At 35.3% G+C, this 20820-nt stretch overlaps 1 protein-coding gene across 6 annotated transcripts in view; it reads left to right on the forward strand.

Moving 5' to 3' along the window:
- Positions 1-20820, forward strand: part of CENPC (centromere protein C) — an 80313-nt gene that overhangs the window by 17961 nt on the left and 41532 nt on the right. For all 6 annotated transcript variants that reach the window (XR_003419612.2, XR_008296290.1, XM_027057695.2 and 3 more), the window contains 5 exons: positions 1740-2025; positions 2956-3171; positions 6054-6667; positions 12060-12251; positions 17987-18278. Coding sequence is in view for 4 of the 6 variants with exons in the window: in XM_027057695.2 (XP_026913496.1) it covers positions 1740-2025; positions 2956-3171; positions 6054-6667; positions 12060-12251; positions 17987-18278 (1600 nt within the window). In the remaining 2 variants the exon portion in view is untranslated. The remainder of the gene's footprint in view (positions 1-1739; positions 2026-2955; positions 3172-6053; positions 6668-12059; positions 12252-17986; positions 18279-20820) is intronic.

Below are 20820 nucleotides of genomic sequence, written 5' to 3' on the forward strand. Positions count from 1 at the left end.
GCTGTGTCAAGTGAATGGAAGGTGCTTTCCTTGGTACCCCATGTCCTCATTCACTTACGTGGGGGCTGGGGTCAGAAGCTGTTGGGATTGGATCTCCTTAAATTTGAGACAGGTGGAGGACAGGATGGGGGTGTAGGATTCTTTTATGTTTTTCCTGCTGTAGTTTAGACTGTCCATTGGTGCCCTTGTTGTGAAGCAAGGCCTGGGGTGTACTAACTGTGGTTCAGAATGTCACCTTGGTCTGGGAAGCAGTGGTTGGGAAGGTAAAAGGCTTTAGTATTCTGCAGCTCTTTGTGGATCATACAGCCTGCTATTCTTGATTGTTAACTGGAGACTAGGTTGGTCCAGGCACAGGGTTAGTCCAGTACTTTGCTCCTCTGCTACTGCTGTCCTATAGAACTTATGGAGTGGGGCCTGAGTCTTTGCTGCTCTGACACTGCCACTGCAGAATGGAGTAGTTAGTGGCCCAAGTTGTGGAATGGGTGTTGGGGTTTCCCATTAGGTCTTTGTTGTGTTTCCTTTCTGCAAGAAAGGCCATTCTATTGGCCAGAGAATGTAGGCTGTTTTTTCTCCTATGCCTACTGGTGGTTCTGGATCACAGGAATCTCTAGAACCTAGTCTGGGGGTACACGGGAGATTAACAGAAAACCCAAGGGATTCATCATATTGTCTTTGGTGGCTTAAGGCTTGAGGTTCCTAGCAAATACCCCTTTTCCCTTCCAGCTTTCAGAGTTCTCTTATTGTTTCATGGGTAATTACCAGGGAATTTAGAGGGAAAAGCAGGGAAAGCTGAGTATGCTGTCTTGTTCTGTAAATCTTCCAAAAGCCCTTTTTTGATTGTATTTAAAATTTTTAATATTTGCTTGTTAAGGATATAAATCAATATGAATACTCCCCAGCAGTTCTACTTTTTTTGACATTTGGAGGCATACGGCTAAGAGAATAGAGTGTGTGTGTGTGTATAAATATATAAAGGTATGTGTATATATGTATCTATATGTATACAAATATTATGTATAAAGAATATATTTTATGTATATCTTTATATATGTACATATAATTTTTTATGTATCTCTATACATATCTGTTATGTCTCTATATGTGTATGTATATGTACAAATGTGGTCATTTAGCTGCCCTTGTTTTTACTGACTTATTTTTTTAAAGTTTATTTATTTATTTTGAGAGAGAGAGAGAGAGAGAGAGCATGAGCAAGTGGGGGAGGGGTAGAGAGAGAGCGAGAGAGAGAGAATCCCAAGCAGGCTCCATGATGTCTGCCCAGAGGCTGATGCAGGGCTGTATCCCACAAACCGTGAGATCATGACCTGAGCCAAAATCAAGAGTCAGACGTTTAACCAACTGAGCCACCCAGGCATCCCCACTAAATTTACTGACCTAAAGATCAAATGTCATAATTCTCTAAGATTACTTTATTATTTTAGCTGTGTATAGATTTATTCAAATCTTGAGTAAATTGACTTTCCATAGAATTGTGAATTTCTGTTGAGAATTTTTGTCATTTCAAAACTTCAGAGCATGGATCAAATACATCTTCACATTCGTTAATTTCATAAATTAGAACTTTTAAAGCACTTGCATATTTTAATCATAGATCTTTGATTATAAACTTAATGAACTGCGAGTCTTTTGAAAACTCATTTCTAACTTGCTGAATTTTAAAAAGCACATTTGGCTCTAATATTATTATTTTTTGATATCTTTATATAATTTTCTTCTAGTTCAGGACCATGAAGTTCATCAGCAAATTTTGGCAACTGATGTTGGTTCTAAAAATACACCTGACTCAAGAAAAATGTCAAGTGAAAAACTAAAAGGTCATCACGGTGGAGTTGATGAAGAATTTTACTTATCTGTTGGTTCACCTTTCGTTCTTTTGCACGCAAAAACATGCGTATCTCAAAGTGCTGTCTCATCTATTGCCCAAAACAGAAAGACCTACACTTCTGAAAAGTCAGTAAATACATTGTCTTCAAGTACAGAGATTTCTCTTAAAACCAGAAAAAGGTGAATTTTTATTTACTTAAGTAATAGTCATCCTGTTTAAAAAATTTTTACCTTTTATATTAAAGAGTAAGTAATTTGGTCTTTTTTGTATTTTATAGTAAATATTGAGGAATATTAACATATTAGGAAAAGAGCATAACATATTTCAGTTTATATTTAATAATAGGAAAGCTTACAGTATATTTCAGAGAAGTTTGTGGGTAAACTTTTCTGTGGAAAAAAAGTATTTTCTTCTAATGATAAATTTTCTATAACTCCTAAGAGTATTTTCTCTATGTTATTTGTAATTACAAGGATAGGTGTGTCTCAGGTCATTTCTAGGGTAACAAAGGATAAGTATTTTGAGGATAAGTTGTGGTAAACCCATGTCTATTTCTTGGGGTTTGCATTTTGGCCTTTAAGAAGAAAAGTAGATCATTCAAAGTCCTTTGCTGTTGGGACCTTTGCAGTGAGTGTAACTAATATCTGTCTGGTGTCTTGTGTTATTCTTGGAGCCAAGAAGTTAAGTACATTCTACGATTTTGCTATTCAAAATATGGTCTACGGCTCAGTATCTAGAGCAATGCATTATCTGGAAACTTGTTAAAAATGCAGAATTTCAAACCCTCTCTAGTCCTGATGAATAAGAATCTACATTTTAAACTCTTCAGATGATTCAAAATTTTAGTGTTTGAGAACTAGTGCTCTAAGCTATAGATTTTCTTGGCCTGTTCTCTTACTTTTTCCCATGGACTAATAAGGAATTTAATTTTCCTGGGCACTTGCCTTATATATTTTAAGAGGTTATAAATCAGCACTTACAGATTTTAAATAAAGGTCTAGTAGAAAATTTTATAAGCGGTCTGTGTTCTTAACTGAAAGGTAATTCAGGAAAACTCGTAACTGAACAAACTTTGACAGTCTTCACCTTGCCATCCTTTTACCTTTTAGGTTAAATTTTGAAGATAAAAATGTTTCGAAGAAAGTAGAAATACCAAATGAATTATCAGAAACAGAGGATAAAGTATCAGAAGAACCACAAGAGAGGAAATCGTCAAGAACATCTCAGAAAAGAGTACAAGATTCAGAATATGAAGTTCAACCACAAAGTAAAAAGAGTTTTTCAGCACTGTTTTTAGAAACTGTAAAAAGAAAAAGTGAATCCAGGTTAGTTATTAAGAAACTGTCCTTTGAGATGTTTGGTTTTATATTCTGTGAACAGTGTCATGGATTCTTAATGCTATTTAACTAGAAGTTAATCTTAATTGGCACAAATTTTAATTGAAATTGTGCCCAACCCATAAGGAGTGTGTAGTTTCTTACCAGCAAATGACCTCCAAAACCATCATTTAATAAATACTAAGTTAGAAAGAAAATAAGTTTATTCAGCTTTCATTTCTTTTGCCCATTAGCTCACTCTTTTCTCTTTTCTTTCTTTCCTTTCCTTTCCTTTCCTTTCCTTTCCTTTCCTTTCCTTTCCTTTCCTTTCCTTTCCTTTCCTTTCCTTTCCTTTCCTTTCCTTTCCTTTCCTTTCCTTTCCTCTCCTTTCCTTTCCTTTCCTTTCCTCTTTTCTTTGAGTTTATTTATTAATTTATTTTGAGAGAGAGGGTGGGAATCCTCAGCAGGCTCCACTCTGTCAGTGCAGAGCCCAGTGTGGGGCTCCATCCCATGAACTGTGAGATCATGATCTGAGTCTAGATCAACAGTCGGATGTTTAACCAACTGAGCAACCCAGGTGCCCCATATTAGCACTTTCTAGTTTGTATGATATCACAGAATGAAGATAGTATTTAGAAATAGAATTATGTCATGGTGTATTTCACTATTACAGGTTTTAAGTCTTTTTTCCTTTTCTTCTGCTTGTGTTAATAAATGTATAGTCCTAAAATAAATTTTAATCTGTTCTTGCCTATTTAAAAACCTTCAGAGGTTTTTAACTGATTCTTAACTGTGATTCAGTGATTCTTAACTGTGGCTGCACAGTAGAGTTAACTAGAATTAATGGCAGCTAGGGTTGAGAACTACTGACTTATATAAACTTCAGATTTACTAGCTGGTGTTTACGGCCTTTACTCTCCCTAGTTAGCTCTTTTTGCCAGTTTGGTCATGCACATTTGCATTTGTCCCTATATTGGCATACCATTTTCCCTTGTCATGTGCCAGTCTCCTTCTCTCCTGGTGACATCTGCTTCTTACTTCATGGATGGCTGTCTTCTTACTGTAACCTTATATGGCAGAAGGTGACAAGGGGGCTGTCTGAGGCTTGCTTCTTTTATGAGGGTATTACTTCCATTCATAAGTGTTCTGTTGTCATAAAGGCCCCACCCCCAAATACCATCCCAATGGGGATTAGGTTTCAGTTTATGAATTTTGGAAGTATACAAACATTCAGTCTGAGCAGGTATCAATGTTGTGCCTAAGCATATCTTCAGTTTGAATGATCTTGATATTATGGAAGTCCCTTGAAGTGGAATAGAGGAGCAGATATAGAGAATTCTTACTGGCTGGTTTGGGAAATCTTAATTTTTAAGTTCTTAGCATTACTTCTATATATTATGAAAAATGAATAGATATTATGAGTTCTATACAATAAAACAAATCTGTAACAGATTGGCTATTTCTTTTTAACGTTTATTTATTTTTGAGACAGAGAGAAAGCATGAACGGGGGAGGGTCAGAGAGAAAGGGAGACCACAGAATCTGAAACAGGCTCCAGGCTTTGAGCTGTCAGCACAGAGCCCGATGCAGCGCTCGAACTCACGGGCTGCGAGATCATGACCTGAGCTGAAGTTGGATGCTTAACCAACTGAGCCACCCAGATTGGCCTACCCAGTTGAGCCACCCAATAGGCCCCCAGATTGCCTATTTCTTTAAATGTTGAAAACTAACATTTCTATTTCTGTTTCATTCATTGTGGTCTTCTATTTATATTGACTTTGTTTTTCATTAGATTTCTAAAATTTTCTAGTTACATAAACTTGCTAAAGCTCTACCTATTAGAAGATAGTATGTTTCTTAGTATGTATATTTAGAAGATTTACGTTATTAGATTTATCACAGATTTGAGATTAGAGAAATAGAGAAGGCATTTTCATTTCATAATCTTTTTGTATATCTTATTAATGAAAAGACAGAAAAAACAGACATAGTAATCTAAGTCTTCCATTCTAGCTTTGCTTCTTTTATGTGTAAGAATGGTTAAGCATCCTTACTCAAGTGAAAAAGGCAGAAACAGGAGTGCATGTGCTAGCTTTGGAGTTTGGATGTTTACCCTAAGTTTTTATTTATGCATGTCGCACTTCAGTACCTGGTTTGCTTGAGGCTGATGCTTTAAAAAGGAAGGAATTGCAAAAGAGTACCATCAGATTACTATTCCTTTGAATAATTCCTTCATTCTCCAGAAAGCTTTCTCGACTAATTGGAAGAGATGCTGTTTAATCCCAATTGTTTACCTTTCTAGATACATTACATTTGTTTCTATACCATGATTACAATGTTAAATTTGAAAATGTGTGAATTATTCAAACTTGGAGTGAATTTTTACGTAATATAATTTAATGTAAAATTTACTAGTGTTTTCTTAGAGTATTAGATTTGAAGGTGTCTCGGAAATAATCTTGTTTCGGATGTGAAGAAATCTGGGCCCTAACATCTGTATACATCTATACAAACATATAATTAGTATAACATTATATATAATAACAGCATGCATTTGGGACTGTCAGTGTATCTGAGCTATATTTAACACATTTCTGGGTTTCAACTTTTTGATATATATATATAATGAGACATTAAATTAGTTGATGTCTAGGCTCTCTTGCAGCTCTAAATTTTCTTTGATCTCATTAGTATTATAAATGAGTATAATCAGGTATTATAGAAATGTAAAAGGAGAGGGATTTTCAAGGGTAAGGGAAAATTGAGATGTGAACTGTTCTTTAAAAGATACATAGATTTTATTCCTACACAGATTATTTTACTTTTTTCCAGAAAGCAAAGGTAAAAACTTTCTTTTTTGAGTTATTATTTATTGTAACATTCTGTTTTAGTCCTGTTGTTAGGCATATAGCAACTGCTCCACCTCATTCATCTCCTTCAAATGATCTAAAGTTGTTAGAGGATGAATTTATAATTGATGAATCAGAAAGAAGTTTTGCCAGTACATCTTGGATTACTATACCCAGAAGGGCGGGGCCTCTGAAACAATGCACAGTAACCCCTGCAGAGAACACTGCACTCCTTCAAAGTAAAAAGTCAAAAGAAAAACATCACAGTGTATCAACTGCAGATTTGACAAGTGACAAACGTTCTGGCAAAGCTCACCCAGTAGGGAGATCTCAGCCCTCTGAACAAAAAGGAGTGAATAAGGGTTGTGCTTTGTCAAATGAAATGGAAAATCATTGTAGATCTACAAAATATGAACTGTATTATGAGAATGCAGAGAAATCATCTGGAAACAGAAGGACTATAAGACAAAAACAGAGAAGAAAATTTAAGGCCAATGTACTTGAAGAACAGGTTGATACAGAACAATCTAAAGATAAAAATACAAATATGTCACATATCACCCAAGATAAGTTACAAAGAAATTCAGACAGAAATATGGAAGAGTGTGAAGATATGATAAATGTTGCCGTTTCCAAAAAACAGGTGCTGCCCCGAGGTAAGTGTTTTATATTAAGTATAACTATGAACATTATTCTACTGCTTTATGTTTTTATACTATTTCTATTTAGCTTTGGAAAGTAGGCAAAGTAAACCTAAATCTGTAGGCTCTTTTCTAAAATGTCTATTTTACATATAATTCAATTCTGAGTCACTTGAGTTTTGTGTAGCTTCTAAGATGGCGCACATGTAAAGGAAGAAGTGAAAGGGAAAGGCCCGTAAATCAGGTGGTTACCAGAATATGAATAAGACAGCATCATGTATTCTTAGAGGTTTATTAAAATATAAACTGGGGAAAAAAACCCAGGGTAGTATGGGAGTATTTCTTATAGGACAAAACATTATACTCTTTTATATCATTTTAGTATTCATCTATACTCATTTATCTAATATTCACTCAATTGCCAGACACTGTATGAGACACTGAAATTACAAAGATTATTGAGACACAATTATTGCCATTAAAAAAAATCAATCCAGTAGTATCTGTAGACCAACAGGTATGCCTGTACATTCACAGGACAATAATGGAATCACACAGAACAGTTATCTAACTAATATCTCAATAGGTCTTTTTATCTTGGATCACTATATTATTTATCATCCAAACTGGGACACTTGAGAATGAGAGGAATGTCAGGACAGGAAAGCATAAACTGGGATTCTCTCGATCTGAAGTGTGGTTACTCTCCTTACATGGCTACCCATTTTATAGTGATTGAGGTATAATGATGGCACTGTCTTCTAGATCTATTTATTTTCTTTGTACCACTTTTTAAGTAATAGAAAAGATCGTCATTCTTATAGAATTTCTTTAGTTAATGGAATGGAAAGCACTTAACAAATGTATTAGACACTTTAGGTGTACATAACATAATTTAATCCTTCTTGACAATCCCATAAATTAGAAAATACTCATGGTTAAAATATGCTGGCTCAGGATCTGTCCCATCGTAGAGTCCATATTTTTTCAACACTATTAAGAAGTTTTGAAGTAAGTAAAAATGCTTTTGATGCTCAGTTGGAAAAACTATTAACCAGAAAATTCTATTCAACAGAATTTTTTATGTACTTAGAGATTCTAGATGACTATACTGTATTGCTGATACAGAAGGGAGAAAATATATTAATTTTTTTTTTAATGTTTACTTTGAGAGAGAGAGAGATAGAGCGTGAGCAGGGGAGGGGCAGGGAGAGAGGGAGACACAGAATCTGAAGTAGGCTCCAGGCTCTGAGCTGTCAGCATAGAGCCTGATGTGGGGCTTGAATTCACAAATTATGAGATCATGACCTGAGCTGAAGTTGGAAGCTCAACTAACTCCCAGGCACTCCTGGGAGAAAGTATATTAAAGCACAGTATTTAAGCTAGTTGTTGTGAAAAGAAATTCCACTTTAATAATTATCTAATTATTTTAGCTTTCTTTTTGTGTAATCTATATCATAGACTTTATATTACCTGAAATAATAATTTTGTCCATGTGTACCTTTGTGTACTTGAAAAATTCTGCTTAAAATAAAGGGGAAAAAAAGCTACCTTCTCTATTTTGTGGACCTCTTTTGTAAATGCCTGACATGTCCCAGGTGATTTTTGTTGGAATTATTTTTCCTTCCTTCCTTCTTTCCTTCCCTTCCTTCCTTCCTTCCTTCTTCCTCCCTCCCCCCCCCACTTCGTCCCTTCCTTTTTTTTTTTTTTTTTGTTCTTCCTTTACTTTCTCATTAGCAGCTGGCTATTTGAAGAAAATATAAAGAATCTCTGACTAAACTGAGATTATATTATAGGAAATTTTTTTTTCTTATTAGTCCCTTAAGTAGAATATGAATTCATAAAATTTGAAGGTACAAAATTTTTATTTATCCATAAGTTCTTAGGAAAAAACATTGTATCAAGAAAGTATACTTGAAGGAGACTCTAATTATAAGTGTTAAACATTTATTGAATGCAAAATTCTTCACACTAATTTTCAGTTATATTAAATTCTTCCTGTCTAGATTGGTTAGTGAATATAATGTCTGATTAATTACCAATTAATTTTCTATCACTGTCATAACAAATTACCCCATACGTGACTTAAAACAACATACATTTATTATAGTTCTTTGGGTTGGAAATCTGAAATTGATCTCACTGGACTAAAATCAATGTGTTGACAAGGTGTCTTTTGTTTCTGATAATTCTAGGAGAGAATCTGTATCCTTATCTTTTCCAGCCTCTTGAAGTTGGTTCTATTCCTTGAATCATAGTTCCCTTCTTTCATCCTCAGAGCCAGCAATACCAGCCTTCTTGCATTTCCAATTTTTTTTGTGTCTTCCATTGTCCCATCTTTCTGACCACTACTTCTAAAGAACACATGTAAGTAGATTGGGCCAGCCTAGATAATTCAGGATAATCTCCCTGTTTTAAGGTTTATAACCTTAATCATTTCCTCAAAGTCTCTTGCCACGTAAGGTAATATTTTCACAGATTTGTGGATTGGGTGAGTACATCTTTGGGAGGCCATTATTCTGCCAACCATATCAGTTTTCAAAGACTAATAATATGAAGATAATTTAAGTCCAAAGATATTTTTACTCTGAAGATTTTTTTTTTTTTTTAATTCAAAAGGCACTTGACAGGGGCGCCTGGGTGGCTAAGTTGGTTAAGCGTCAGACTTTGGCTCAGGTCATGATCTCGTGGCTAGTGAGTTCAAGCTCCTCATCAGGCTCTCTGCTGACAGCTCAGAATCTGGAGCCTGCTTTGGATTCTGTCTCCATCTCTCTCTGCCCCTTCCCTGCTCCTCGAACTCTGTCTCTCTCTCTCTAAAAGAAATAAGCATTAAAAAAAAACAACAACAAAAAGGCACTTGACAGATTTGTAATGCTTAAACTGATGATTTATTTTGAGGCAGTGGACTTTTCCAGTTTTGATGTCTCTCAGGCTTCTTAAACTGAATGTGTTGGAAACTAAATTCTTCCAAACTTCTCCTTCTTTTGTTTTCCTGTCTTCATAAATGGGACCATAATAAATCTAATACCTCAGGAAGGAAACTCGAATCGTCTTTAACTTGTCTTTCCTTTACTTAGCAACCCATATAAAGTTAATTAAGTCTTTTGACTTCTCCCTAAGTAGCTTTCATATCTGTTACTTCTCTCCATGCCTCTTGCTATTCTTTTTAGCCAAGTTAGAGTCATTTATTTCTTAGATTATTGTAGCAGTTTATGCACAAACCCTCTGGCTTCTTAATACTCTCCAGATTCATCTCCTGGGTTGCTTTATAATGAATTTCTTTCAGTTCTGTGAACAAACTGCTGTCCCAACTGTGGGCCCTTTAGAAAAATTTTCCTAATTTTTCCAAGCTTTCCAAGTTTTGTGTTCAGTTAAAATACCACTTATTACTTGCCACCCTGGTATGTTCCTGTGTATGCTCCATTAGCGTCCTTTGTATTTTATCACACATGTAATTAGTTGCTGAATTTCCATCTTTCCTTCTGGCATTTAGACTGAAAGCTCCATGAGAACAGGAACTGTATCTGTCCTATTCCTAAAATATCCCTCAGATCTTAGCCTTAGCAGTTATCTCTATGGGTCATTGGCATACATTTTTAATCAATGACAGAAATATTATTCTATTTTGGATGAATAATTTTGCTGTTTATTAAAACGTGTCCCACCTTCAGAACGATACTTCTTTATGTGTAAATATGCAAAATTTTCTACAGTAGTAGAAATTTATCGCTTGTGAGTCATCTCTTTTTCTGGCCATTGCCCTACTTAGGACATATATTTCCTCAGTTCTAAGTCAACTATCTTCCTTTACTGTCTGTTCACATATCAATTATATCTTCTTTATGTATTCTTGTTTATTAGTTTTCTAAATTGTTTGTCATTCAGTTTCTCATCTTCCCTGAACTGAAATTAGTTTCTGAAATAATCGGTTTGTTTTTGATTTTGTATGATATTCTTTTTCTGTATCACTGTCTGAATAAGTCTTCGGTGATAGCATTTTCCTCCTCAGACTCTTCTCCCTTTTTCCATTGTTCACACTGATTTTTTTTTTAAGTCGATTCATGAACATGGGCAGTTATCTCTGAAATCATGAGCACCTCTCATTTATTAGAACAGTTCCTGAGAATACTTTTGATAAATATAAGGGAAAGTGAAAAAGGGAAACATAGAAGAAAAGGAGTTGGAGAATGAAAAATGAGGGTGGACACATAGTAGGCCTGAAAGTGATGCTCACTGCTGAGGATTCTTGCCATTTTACAGATAATTCCTTAAACCACTTATTTGTGGTAACTATGTTTGTTTTTGTTTTTGTTTTCTTTTGAAAGCTTAGGAACGCAAATCTGGGAGGGAGGAGGGTGGAAATCTTAAGCAGGTTCCTCCCCCAGCCTGGAACTTGACCTGGGCTGAAATCAAGAGTACTGACTGAGCCACCCAGTGCCCCTAAGTGGCAACCATGTTGAAAGTTCTCTATTTTTGCTTTAGTGTTTTGTAAAACTGACCCTTTTATTATTTTCTATATCCACTCCCTAATATACCTCCTTTATTGTCGAGTTTTTACTGTCTGTGGTGACTCTTCCAGTATCTCCCATTCTCATTACTTGGCAAGTATTGGTTGATTCTAATATTAAACACAGTATTGTAAGGTATATTCTTTCCTTTTCATCAACTGTTTTGTGCCTGGTTCACATTATTAAGGCTACTATTTTTCTTTTACTCCTTTTATAAGCATAAATCATTCTCTTTATCTCAAATTCAGAACATTGCCAAATCCTGTAACTTATTCTCAAACTGGAATTGGAGAGTGATACCACTGTAAGGAATCTTGACATAATTTGGCTCATTTTCTCTTCTCTCCACTCAATCCAGTTTAACTGGGAGAATGACTAGAACATGTAGAATAGTGCTTTTCAAACTTACATATGCATTTGAATTCCCTGAGGATTTTGTTAGCATACTGATTCATAAGCTGATTTAATAGGTGCGAGGTGGGACCCAAGGTTCTGTATATCTAAACAGTCTCTCCCAGGTGATGCTGATACAACTGATCTGTGAACCATACTTGGTGTATCAAAAACTTAGATTGTATCTAGAGTAGCTAATGCTGGGTAGCACTTTTGCCAGTTTCATTGCCTACTGTAACATTGGCTTCATCCTGAATTCATATTTCAAGTATATGTTAGTCATCAAGCAGTGTGAAAAGTTTCATTTAACTGACAGATCTTATTGAGAACATTTGACTTAAAAAAAAAAAAGGAGGTGAAAAGAAGCTCACTGGATAAATTTAAGATATTCCTATAATTGAGTTTGTTTTTTTGTTTTTTGTTTTTTTTTTTTACCTATTGTGATTTTCTGAAAACTCTTTGGTTCAATAGATTGTAAATTGTTTTAATGGTTTTCTTTAATTTAGGAAGCAAGAAAAATAGCACCAGTGTTCCTTATGCAGAAAATCAGAAAAAAGCTAAAGAATATAAAAAGAAGCAATTTTCCAGTGGGTCCAAGAAGAACAAACTTGTACCTGATGAGGTGACTTCAACTATTACAAGAAGTCGAAGAATTTCGAGGCGTCCATCTAATTGGTGGGTGGTAAAGTCAGAGCAGAGTAAGTGTTTTATTTAAATTATGTTCATTGAGAGCTCCAAAAAGTCATTCTATGAGAGACTTTGTTTTATACAACCATTTTCCACAGAAAAATCTTATGAGAACAAAGTTAAATTGGATCGTTAATAGAAATATTAAATCAGTTAAGTATGCAAATCTTCATTTGGACTCTATTCTATACTGTATTCTAGATATAGGGATATATCTAGAAAACAAACCCCTGTCTCATGGGACTTACATTCTAGTGGAGGAAGACCAGCAATATAGATGTATAATTCATGCAGTGATAGGTAATAAAGAAAAATTAAGCAGATAAAGGATAGAAATGGGAAGTAGTTGACAGAAGTAGGGGTGGATGAAAAGATAGAACAGAAGCAGTAAGAGTCCATTTTGATCTTTCAGAGCACATATCACAAATATGAAGAGGGGACCCATACAAATAACTTGGTGTGGAACATTTCAGACCAAGGGAACAGTATTTGTAAAGGTTCTGATGGAGCTTACTTGACATCTTTGAAGAATTCAAGAAGGCCAGTATGGCTAAAAAAGAGTAAGCCAGGAGAGGTGAAGTCAGAGAGGCAGGCTGTGATAGAGAGTTTAGAAAAAGTGTATTGGGAAACTCCTGGAAGATTTTAAGCAATAAATTAAAATTTAAGTGACTTGATTGAGTCATCCTTTTTTTTTTTTTTTTTTAATTTTTAAGTTCATTTATTTTTTGAGAGAGTGAGAGAACGCGCAGGGGAGGGGGCAGAGAGAGAGAGGGAGAGAGAGATTCCGAAGCAGGCTCTGCACTGACCATGCACCTTGCTGCTCAGACTCACGAACTGTGAGATCATGACCTGAGCTGAAATCAAGAGTCGGATGCTTAACTGACTGAGCCACCCAGGTCCCCTGATTGAGTCATCTTGTAAAAGAATTATCCTTACTTCTGTAGAGAGGAAGCTAGGGCTCGGCAAAAATGGAAACATGAACACTAGTTAAGATATTGTTGGACAGAAGAGATGAAAAGTGGTTGGATTCATTATTAATGGAGTAGAGTAAGAGAGAAAACCAGGAGTCTAGCGTGACTCAGTTTTTTGTTTTTTGTTTTTTTTTTTTTTTTGCCTGAACAAATAGAATAATGGAACTCTACTGTTTAGTGAGATGAGGAAAAGTATGAGAGAAGCAGATTTGCGAAGGATATCAAGATTTGAGGTTGTGATAGATACATCGTAGAGATAGCCTGGTTAATGAGTTTAAAGTTAGGGGGAAGGATCTGGGAGGACATAAATAATTGGGGACTTATCAATATATAGATGAATTTAAAACTTTAGGAATGCTTGAAATCTCCTAATGATAGACTGAACCTGGCAAAGAAAAATAAGCCAAGGATTAAGTTGGGAGACACCAGTGTTAGGAGTTGGGAAGGAGTGGGAAGATCCATCAAAAGAAACTAAACATGTGCAGTTAGTAAGATTAAAGGAAAATGAAGAGAACGTAGGGTTATGGAAGCAAAGTGATGAAAGCATTTTAATTAAGGATTGAGTGATGAACTTTCTAAAATACTGCTAATGGTCTGAAGTAGTTGAGGTTTAAGAATTGACAGTATAATTTTGGGCCACATGGAGGCTGTTGGTCACTTTGATAAAAATGGTTTCTGTGGAATGATTGGATCAAAAGCCTGATTGGAGTGGTTTCAAGAGAGAGTTGGAAGGGAAGAAGGAGAGACAGTAAGATAAAGGAGCATAGCAGATATGGGGCTAAGGGAAGGTTTTTTGTTTTTTTTTTTTTAATTATAAGATATTACACATGTTTATCTGCTTATTTAAAATAACCCCATAAAATGTAGAAAAGGAGAACCCTCTTGCACTGTTGATGGGAATGCAAACCAGTGCGGCCACTGTGGAAAATAGCATGGAGGTTTCTCAAAAAGTTAAAAATAGATATAATATAGCAATTGCACTACTAGGTATTCACCCAAAGAATATAGAAATACTAACTCAAAGGGTACATGCACCCCAGTGTTTATAGCAACATTATCTACAATAGCCAAATTATGGAAACGGCTCAAGTGTCCATCAACTGATGAATGGTTAAAGAAGATACACACACACACACACACACACACACACACACACACGCAATATTACTGAGCCATAAAAAAATGAAATCCTGCCATTTGCAACGACATGGATGGAGCTAGAGAGTATTATGCTAAGCAAAATAAGTCAGTCAAGAGAAAGATAAATACCATATGATTTCACTTATATGTGAAATTTAAGAAACAAAAGAAATGAACAAAGGGAAAGAGGGGGGTGCAAACCAAGAAACAGACTCTTAATTATAGAAAACAAACTGATGGTTACCAGAAAGGAGGTGAGTGGGGGGATGGGTGAAATAGATGATGGGAATTAAGGAGTGCACCTGTCCTGATGAACAGTATGGAAGTGTTGTATACCTGAAATGTTAACTAACTGGAATATAAAAACTTTAAAATGACTCCTGAATACAAAAAGTAAAAAAATTAAAAAAAATAAAATGACCTCATAGAAAGGTAGAGAGTAAATCTAGATCACAGTCCTTGAGTAGGCAAGGACAGGACTGTGATCTAGTATACAGATGGAAGTAGTTTGGTAGAATTGAGGGTGGAAAGATAAAGATCTGCTTTTCTATTGTTTTTCCTCCATGAAAATAGTAAGCAACAACATCAGGTGAAAGTGAAGTGAGAGAAGTGATAGTAGAAGTTTGAAGTTTCCTTAACATCAGAAGGATACAAAGGAAAATCAGAAAAAAAGTACATGGGCAAAGTCTGAAGCAGCCCTCTCCCAATGGATTCTTACCAGAGGCACATAGTTCCTCCAGCAATGAATATTTGCGACAGATGTATAAAATGGTGTCTACTAGGGAAGCTCATTAGGGATTAATGCTCAAGATTTTTACTGGAGGTAGTCATCTAGGCACTCTGCCTAGCAAGTACTAAAATTCGACTCCCTGAAGGAAAGCAAGTATTTGACATAAACTGTATTTTTTGCACAAGCAGTTTAGGCACACTAAACTACATTTGTCATTTAGGAAATGATGGGAACCCTCCCAAAATTGAAGTTCCCACATGCTAGGCTAGGCAAGAGCTAACTTTGCAAGCAGGTCTTTCTAAGGATAACATTCTTAGGTCTGCAGTGCTATCTCTTTTCTGTACAGGGTGAAACATTTATTGTTTTGGAAACATTTTTGATTTTTTTTAAGGGAGGTGATCATGAAAAGATGGTAGATGATAAGGTAACATTTAATGGATACTGTTGACTCTGGTATTGAGATCAACAAGTGAGAGACTAGACAAATGTGGCACTCCGTCTGGGGCCTTGTTGCTATGAATTTTTGAGTCATTGGGATCCTTGATTATAGCAGAAAGAAGTATTCTGTTGCAGCCTTCCTTGGATTTGGGATTTAGATCTCAGTTTAAATGATTATTTCTCTACTTTGGCTAAGTTATTTTGTTCAGTTTCTTACTCTGTAACATGATTACAAACACATCTACCTCATTATAAGGATTTAGTGACATGTAGTTAGTATATAAAATGTTATCTACTCCTGATACTACTTTGAGGAACTCACCTTTCTGCCCCAAGTGCCTGAAACTGTACTATGGCAGATGAGTGTGTAAATACATGAGAAAATGAAAATCTTACAAAGCTTGTATAAGTGTTTTAGAACTCTGAAACTTATCAAAAAAGACTTGTGTAGCAGCTTTGAAACAGGTGTTGAATTTCTGATTGAGTAGGGAGCCACAAAAAAGAGGAATACTTGTAGATCTCATAGTTCAAACAGTCCTTCATCTGGTAGGAAAAGAAAGTCTGAAGCTCAATAAAGCAATATGACTTGCACCTAAGGTCATAGACCTGTGTGCTAGAACTGGAAAAAAATAGAACCCAGGTTTCCTGATTCTTGATCCATTGCTTATTTCCCTATCAAGCAACCAAGCTGCCGATAGTGGATATGTGGCCGTACTGCTTTTTCGTGTATGTTGAGACAAATTTATTGAGTGCCCACTGTGAGGCAGCAATGGTGTAAGGTAGAACCAGTACTAGAGTGAGTCAAGTGAGTAATATACAATGAGAAATTCGAGGAGGAGGCGTTTGGTCTCTAGATTGTGTGTGTTCACATTCAGTACTTGCATGACTCAGTGAGAACCTTCTTCAATTTTTTAATTTTATGATGAGAAAAAAAAACTTTATGATAACTTTTAAGATCTACTTGTTGGTATTTATTTTGCAGTATATACATATATAAAACTATTACATTGCGCACCCTGAACTTATACAATGTTAATGTCAATTATATCTCAGTAGGACTGGGGAAAAAAATTGCTTCACCACTGTCCTGACCCTGATGTTAGGCATTGGAAATGTAGCGATAGGTAAAAGAGCAAACTTGGTCTCAAGGAATTGCCAGTCTGCTGGAAGAGAAAGATAAGTAAATAAATAGATGGATGATAAATGTTATCAGAGGGTTGAGAGAGAGAGCTACCTAATTTAAGCATGGGAATTTGGGACAGCTTCCTGAAGAATGAATTAGGAATTAGTTAAGTAACTGGGTGGGGTGAGGAGGATGGATGGAATGTTTCGAGCAGAGTAGCATGTGCAGAGATCTGGAACTGAGAGTGTGACCTTTTAAAGATTATTTTAGCAGAGTTATATGGAAGGCTTGTTAAAATACAGAGTATTGGGCCCTACTCTGAGTTTCTGATTTAGTGGGTCTGAAGTGAGGCCTGAGAATTTGCATTTCAAACAGACTCTTAAGTGATGCTGATCCTGCTGGTCTGGGACCAACCCTTTAAGAACCAGTGCTTTGGAGAAATGCAAATAGTTCAGTATTGCTGGCTGCTGCTTTTCTTTTCTTTTTTTTTTTTTTTTTGTCAATTTGTTTATTTGGAGGATAGAATTTTGATTAACGAAATAAGTACTCTACATGTAGAAATAAATTATTGAAAATATTTGGACGTAATCCTTAAGTTACAGATTATCACTAAAAGACTTTAGCAAGGTTGTAATGACCCAGCTTGTGTTTTCCTAAGATGATTCTTGAAACAGTGTGAAGAATGGATTGAAAAACGGCAAGGCTAGAGAAAGGGAAACTAATTAAGAGGCTCCTTTAATAATCCAGATAAGATGCCAGTCCCTGCTAATGACAGGCAGGAGAGCTTGAGAGAAGTGGATTTGAGTGGTATTAAGAATGTAGAAATGACAGGATAAGGGGACTGATTGCAGATAGAGACAGGAGTTTTGGCTGACTGAGATTTCTGATGTAGGTATTTGAGCAAATAGTTGTGCTTTTTGTTAAGAAAGGAACTAAAACCAGAGGGGCAGATTTAAAGGAGAGTGATAGGTGAATATTATGATACCGGCATCTACATAGTAATTACAGTTAAGAGTACAAGGGCCCCTCAAAGTAGGTAAATAAGAGTGAGAAGCTAAAGCTGGAACCGTGGGAAATACCAGGATCTTAAGGATGGCCACAAGAGTAGTGGGCAGAGACAGGGTGGTTTTGGAAGCTTGTGATAAATTTGGTACATATGTCTAAAAATTGAAAAGCTGCATAGTTTATGAATTTAATCTGAAAATAAATATAGCCTACGAGATTGGTGTATGTGTGTGTGTGTGTATGTGTTTACATGAAAATATATATAATGTTGGTATTTCAGTGAGCCAGATAATTTGGATAAACATTATGCTAACTTTAGGTTATCATTGAATCCTTCAGGTCTTGTTTATAGCAATTCTTCAAGAAGAAATGAATTGTCAGTGTGTCACAACAGTAGACAAACACCTGTTGAAAAACCAAACCAGTCATCTAAGAATATTGGGGACAAAACTATTCCATTTAAAGGGCAGAAGAGAACTACTTCAGGCAGTTCAAGAACACAGGAGTTTTTAACTGCTAAAGATTCTAGAAGAATTATTGACCATGATAAAATTTCTGGTTCTTCCCAGAATGAGTCATTGAAAAGTGATGAGGAAGACCTGGTTAAGAAGAAAAATCATGATCATTCTGGGTATGTCTATTATGTATACAATATAGTTATTTTTGCTGTTTAGCATTTAATAGTTTGTGTCATTTAATCATTTGTGGAGAAACAGTATTAGCGTAAAGGGCTCTGCAGTCTGACAGACATGGTTGTAAATTCATGCTCAGCCATTAGCTGGTGATGCCCTAGGGCAACACAGAACTCTTGAATTTTTTTCCTCATTTTAAAATGGGGAATAATATATATAGTACATAGGATGTGACTAATATATATAATAAGAGTAAGTATTATTGTCATTGAAGAGTTGCTTCTTTTTTGGAGCACCCGGGTGGCTCAGTTGGTTGAGCGACTGACTCTTCATTTCGGCTTGGGTCATGATCCCAGGGTTGTGGGATGGAGCTCCGAACCTGGCTCAGCACTGGGTGTGGAACCTGCTTAAGATTCTTTTTTTCTCCTTCAGCTCCTCCTCCATAAACTCTCTTAAATTAAAAAAAAAAAAATTTTTAATTAAAAAAGTTGATTCCTTTTTAAAAAAATACAGTGGTAAAAACATAAATTTTACCATTTTGGTCATTTTTTTAAATTTATTTTTTATCTTTTAATTTTTATCTTTTAATCTTAGTCATTATTAACGTATAGTTTGATTTGCTTCCTTCTGAGTGAAGTTAATGTGATTTCAATAATTAGGAATATATCTTAATACTTCTCCCCCTAAGGTGATAATAGTTAAGGTACTTTTGAGTGCTTATTATGTGTCAGCTATTTGCTAGGAGCTTTTCAATGAATTTTCATCAGTCCCTGACAACCTAGTGAGTTAGGTATTGTTCTTGCATATTTTTACTTCTTAACATAGCATTTATTCTTTCATTTACTCAACAAATAATGCATATTACATGTGAGAAACTGCAGGGTGCTAGGGGTGTACAGAAATAAATCAGTAGAGTGCCTTAAAAATAGCAGTGTATGTAACCAGTAAGGAAATCGAATTAGTAATCAAAAATCTCCCAAAAAACAAGAGTCCAGGGCCAGATGGCTGTACAGGGGAATTCTACCATACATTTAAGGAAGAGTTAACACCTGTTCTCTTGAAGCTGTTCATAATGGGGTATATCTCTGGATTTCATTGCATTTTCCTAATTATTAGTGAAATTAAATAGTTAAATATCTTTTCATTTGTTTCTTGCTCATTTTTATTTTTTCTTAGAAAAAAAATTTAATTTATTTATTTTGAGAGAGATAGTACAAGTGGGGGAGGGGCAGCAAGAGAGAGAAAGAGAGAGAATCCCAAGCAGGCTTCATGGCTGCCAACGCAGAGCCCTGCATGGAGCTCGAACTCATGAAACTGTGAGATCATGACCTGAGCCGAAACCAAGAGTTGGATGCTTAACCATCTGAGCCACCCAGGCCCCCCTTGCTCATGTTTAAATAGATTGTCTCTTTGTAAATTGCTTGGCCAATTTTATACTTTTTTAGAATTGATTTTTAGGAACTCTTTATCTATTTTGGCTTTTAATCCTTAATAGGTCACATGTATTCGTGTCTTTCATACAGAAGACATAATTTTAATGTATGGATAACCCTAGAGCATCATGGGAGTTAGGGGCAGTGACCCCTGCACAGCCAGAAATTTGCTTGTAACTTTTGACTTCTCCAAAGCTTAACTACTAATAACTTATTGTTGACTGGAAACCTTACTAGTAGCATAAACAGTTGATTAACACATATTTTGTTTTTTACATATATTACATGCTATATGTAATTTTTACAATAGAGTAGAGAAAAGAAATTGTTATTAGGAAAGAGAAAAAACATTTACAGAATTGTATTTATTGAAAAAAAAATGCTTATATGTGGACCTGTGCACTTTAAACCTGTGTTATTCAAGGGGTCAGCTGTAGTAGAATTTATTAGCCTTTCAGTGTTGTGAACATTTGCTTTTTTTGTAGACTCCGAGGTTATAAGGATCTGTTTTTCTGTATTTTTTTCCTAAAAACTAACTTGTTTTTTTATATTTACTTCTTTAAACCATCTGTAATTTATTTTTGTGTTTGATGTGGAATAGGAAATTTAAATTCTTTTTTTCTCTGTGTAGGTGTTGAATGGTACATTTCCCCTACTGATTTGTAATGGCCTCTCTTTTATCAGATTTCCATATTTATATCATCTTGTTTCTTGTATCATTTATTTGCATAAGATTCCTGAGAGGTGGGTAGGACACTCGTTAGCTCCATTTTTACATATGAGGAAGGTCTACATAGATTAAATAGCGTGTCATTAGATAACTAGGTCTTCTGACTACTAGTCCAATTGTTTTTACTTGAATGTATTAATAATAAAAATAAATCAAAGTTTTACTAAACAAAGCAGTTGAGCCTTACCTATAGGTTGAGAGAAATAGGTTAAGATAAAAAATTTGTTTACATTGAGTTTTTAAATTTCAGCTAGTATTCTTATAACAAACCTTATCTTTTATGTACAATGAGAATGTATGGTACTCCCCACACCATACGGTTCGCTCATGAAATGTGTACAATTCAATGTTTTTTTAGTATATTAACAGATAGGTGCA

This window comes from Acinonyx jubatus, chromosome B1, assembly GCF_027475565.1.
Source record: "Acinonyx jubatus isolate Ajub_Pintada_27869175 chromosome B1, VMU_Ajub_asm_v1.0, whole genome shotgun sequence".
In the NCBI taxonomy this organism is placed as follows: Eukaryota; Metazoa; Chordata; class Mammalia; order Carnivora; family Felidae; genus Acinonyx; species Acinonyx jubatus.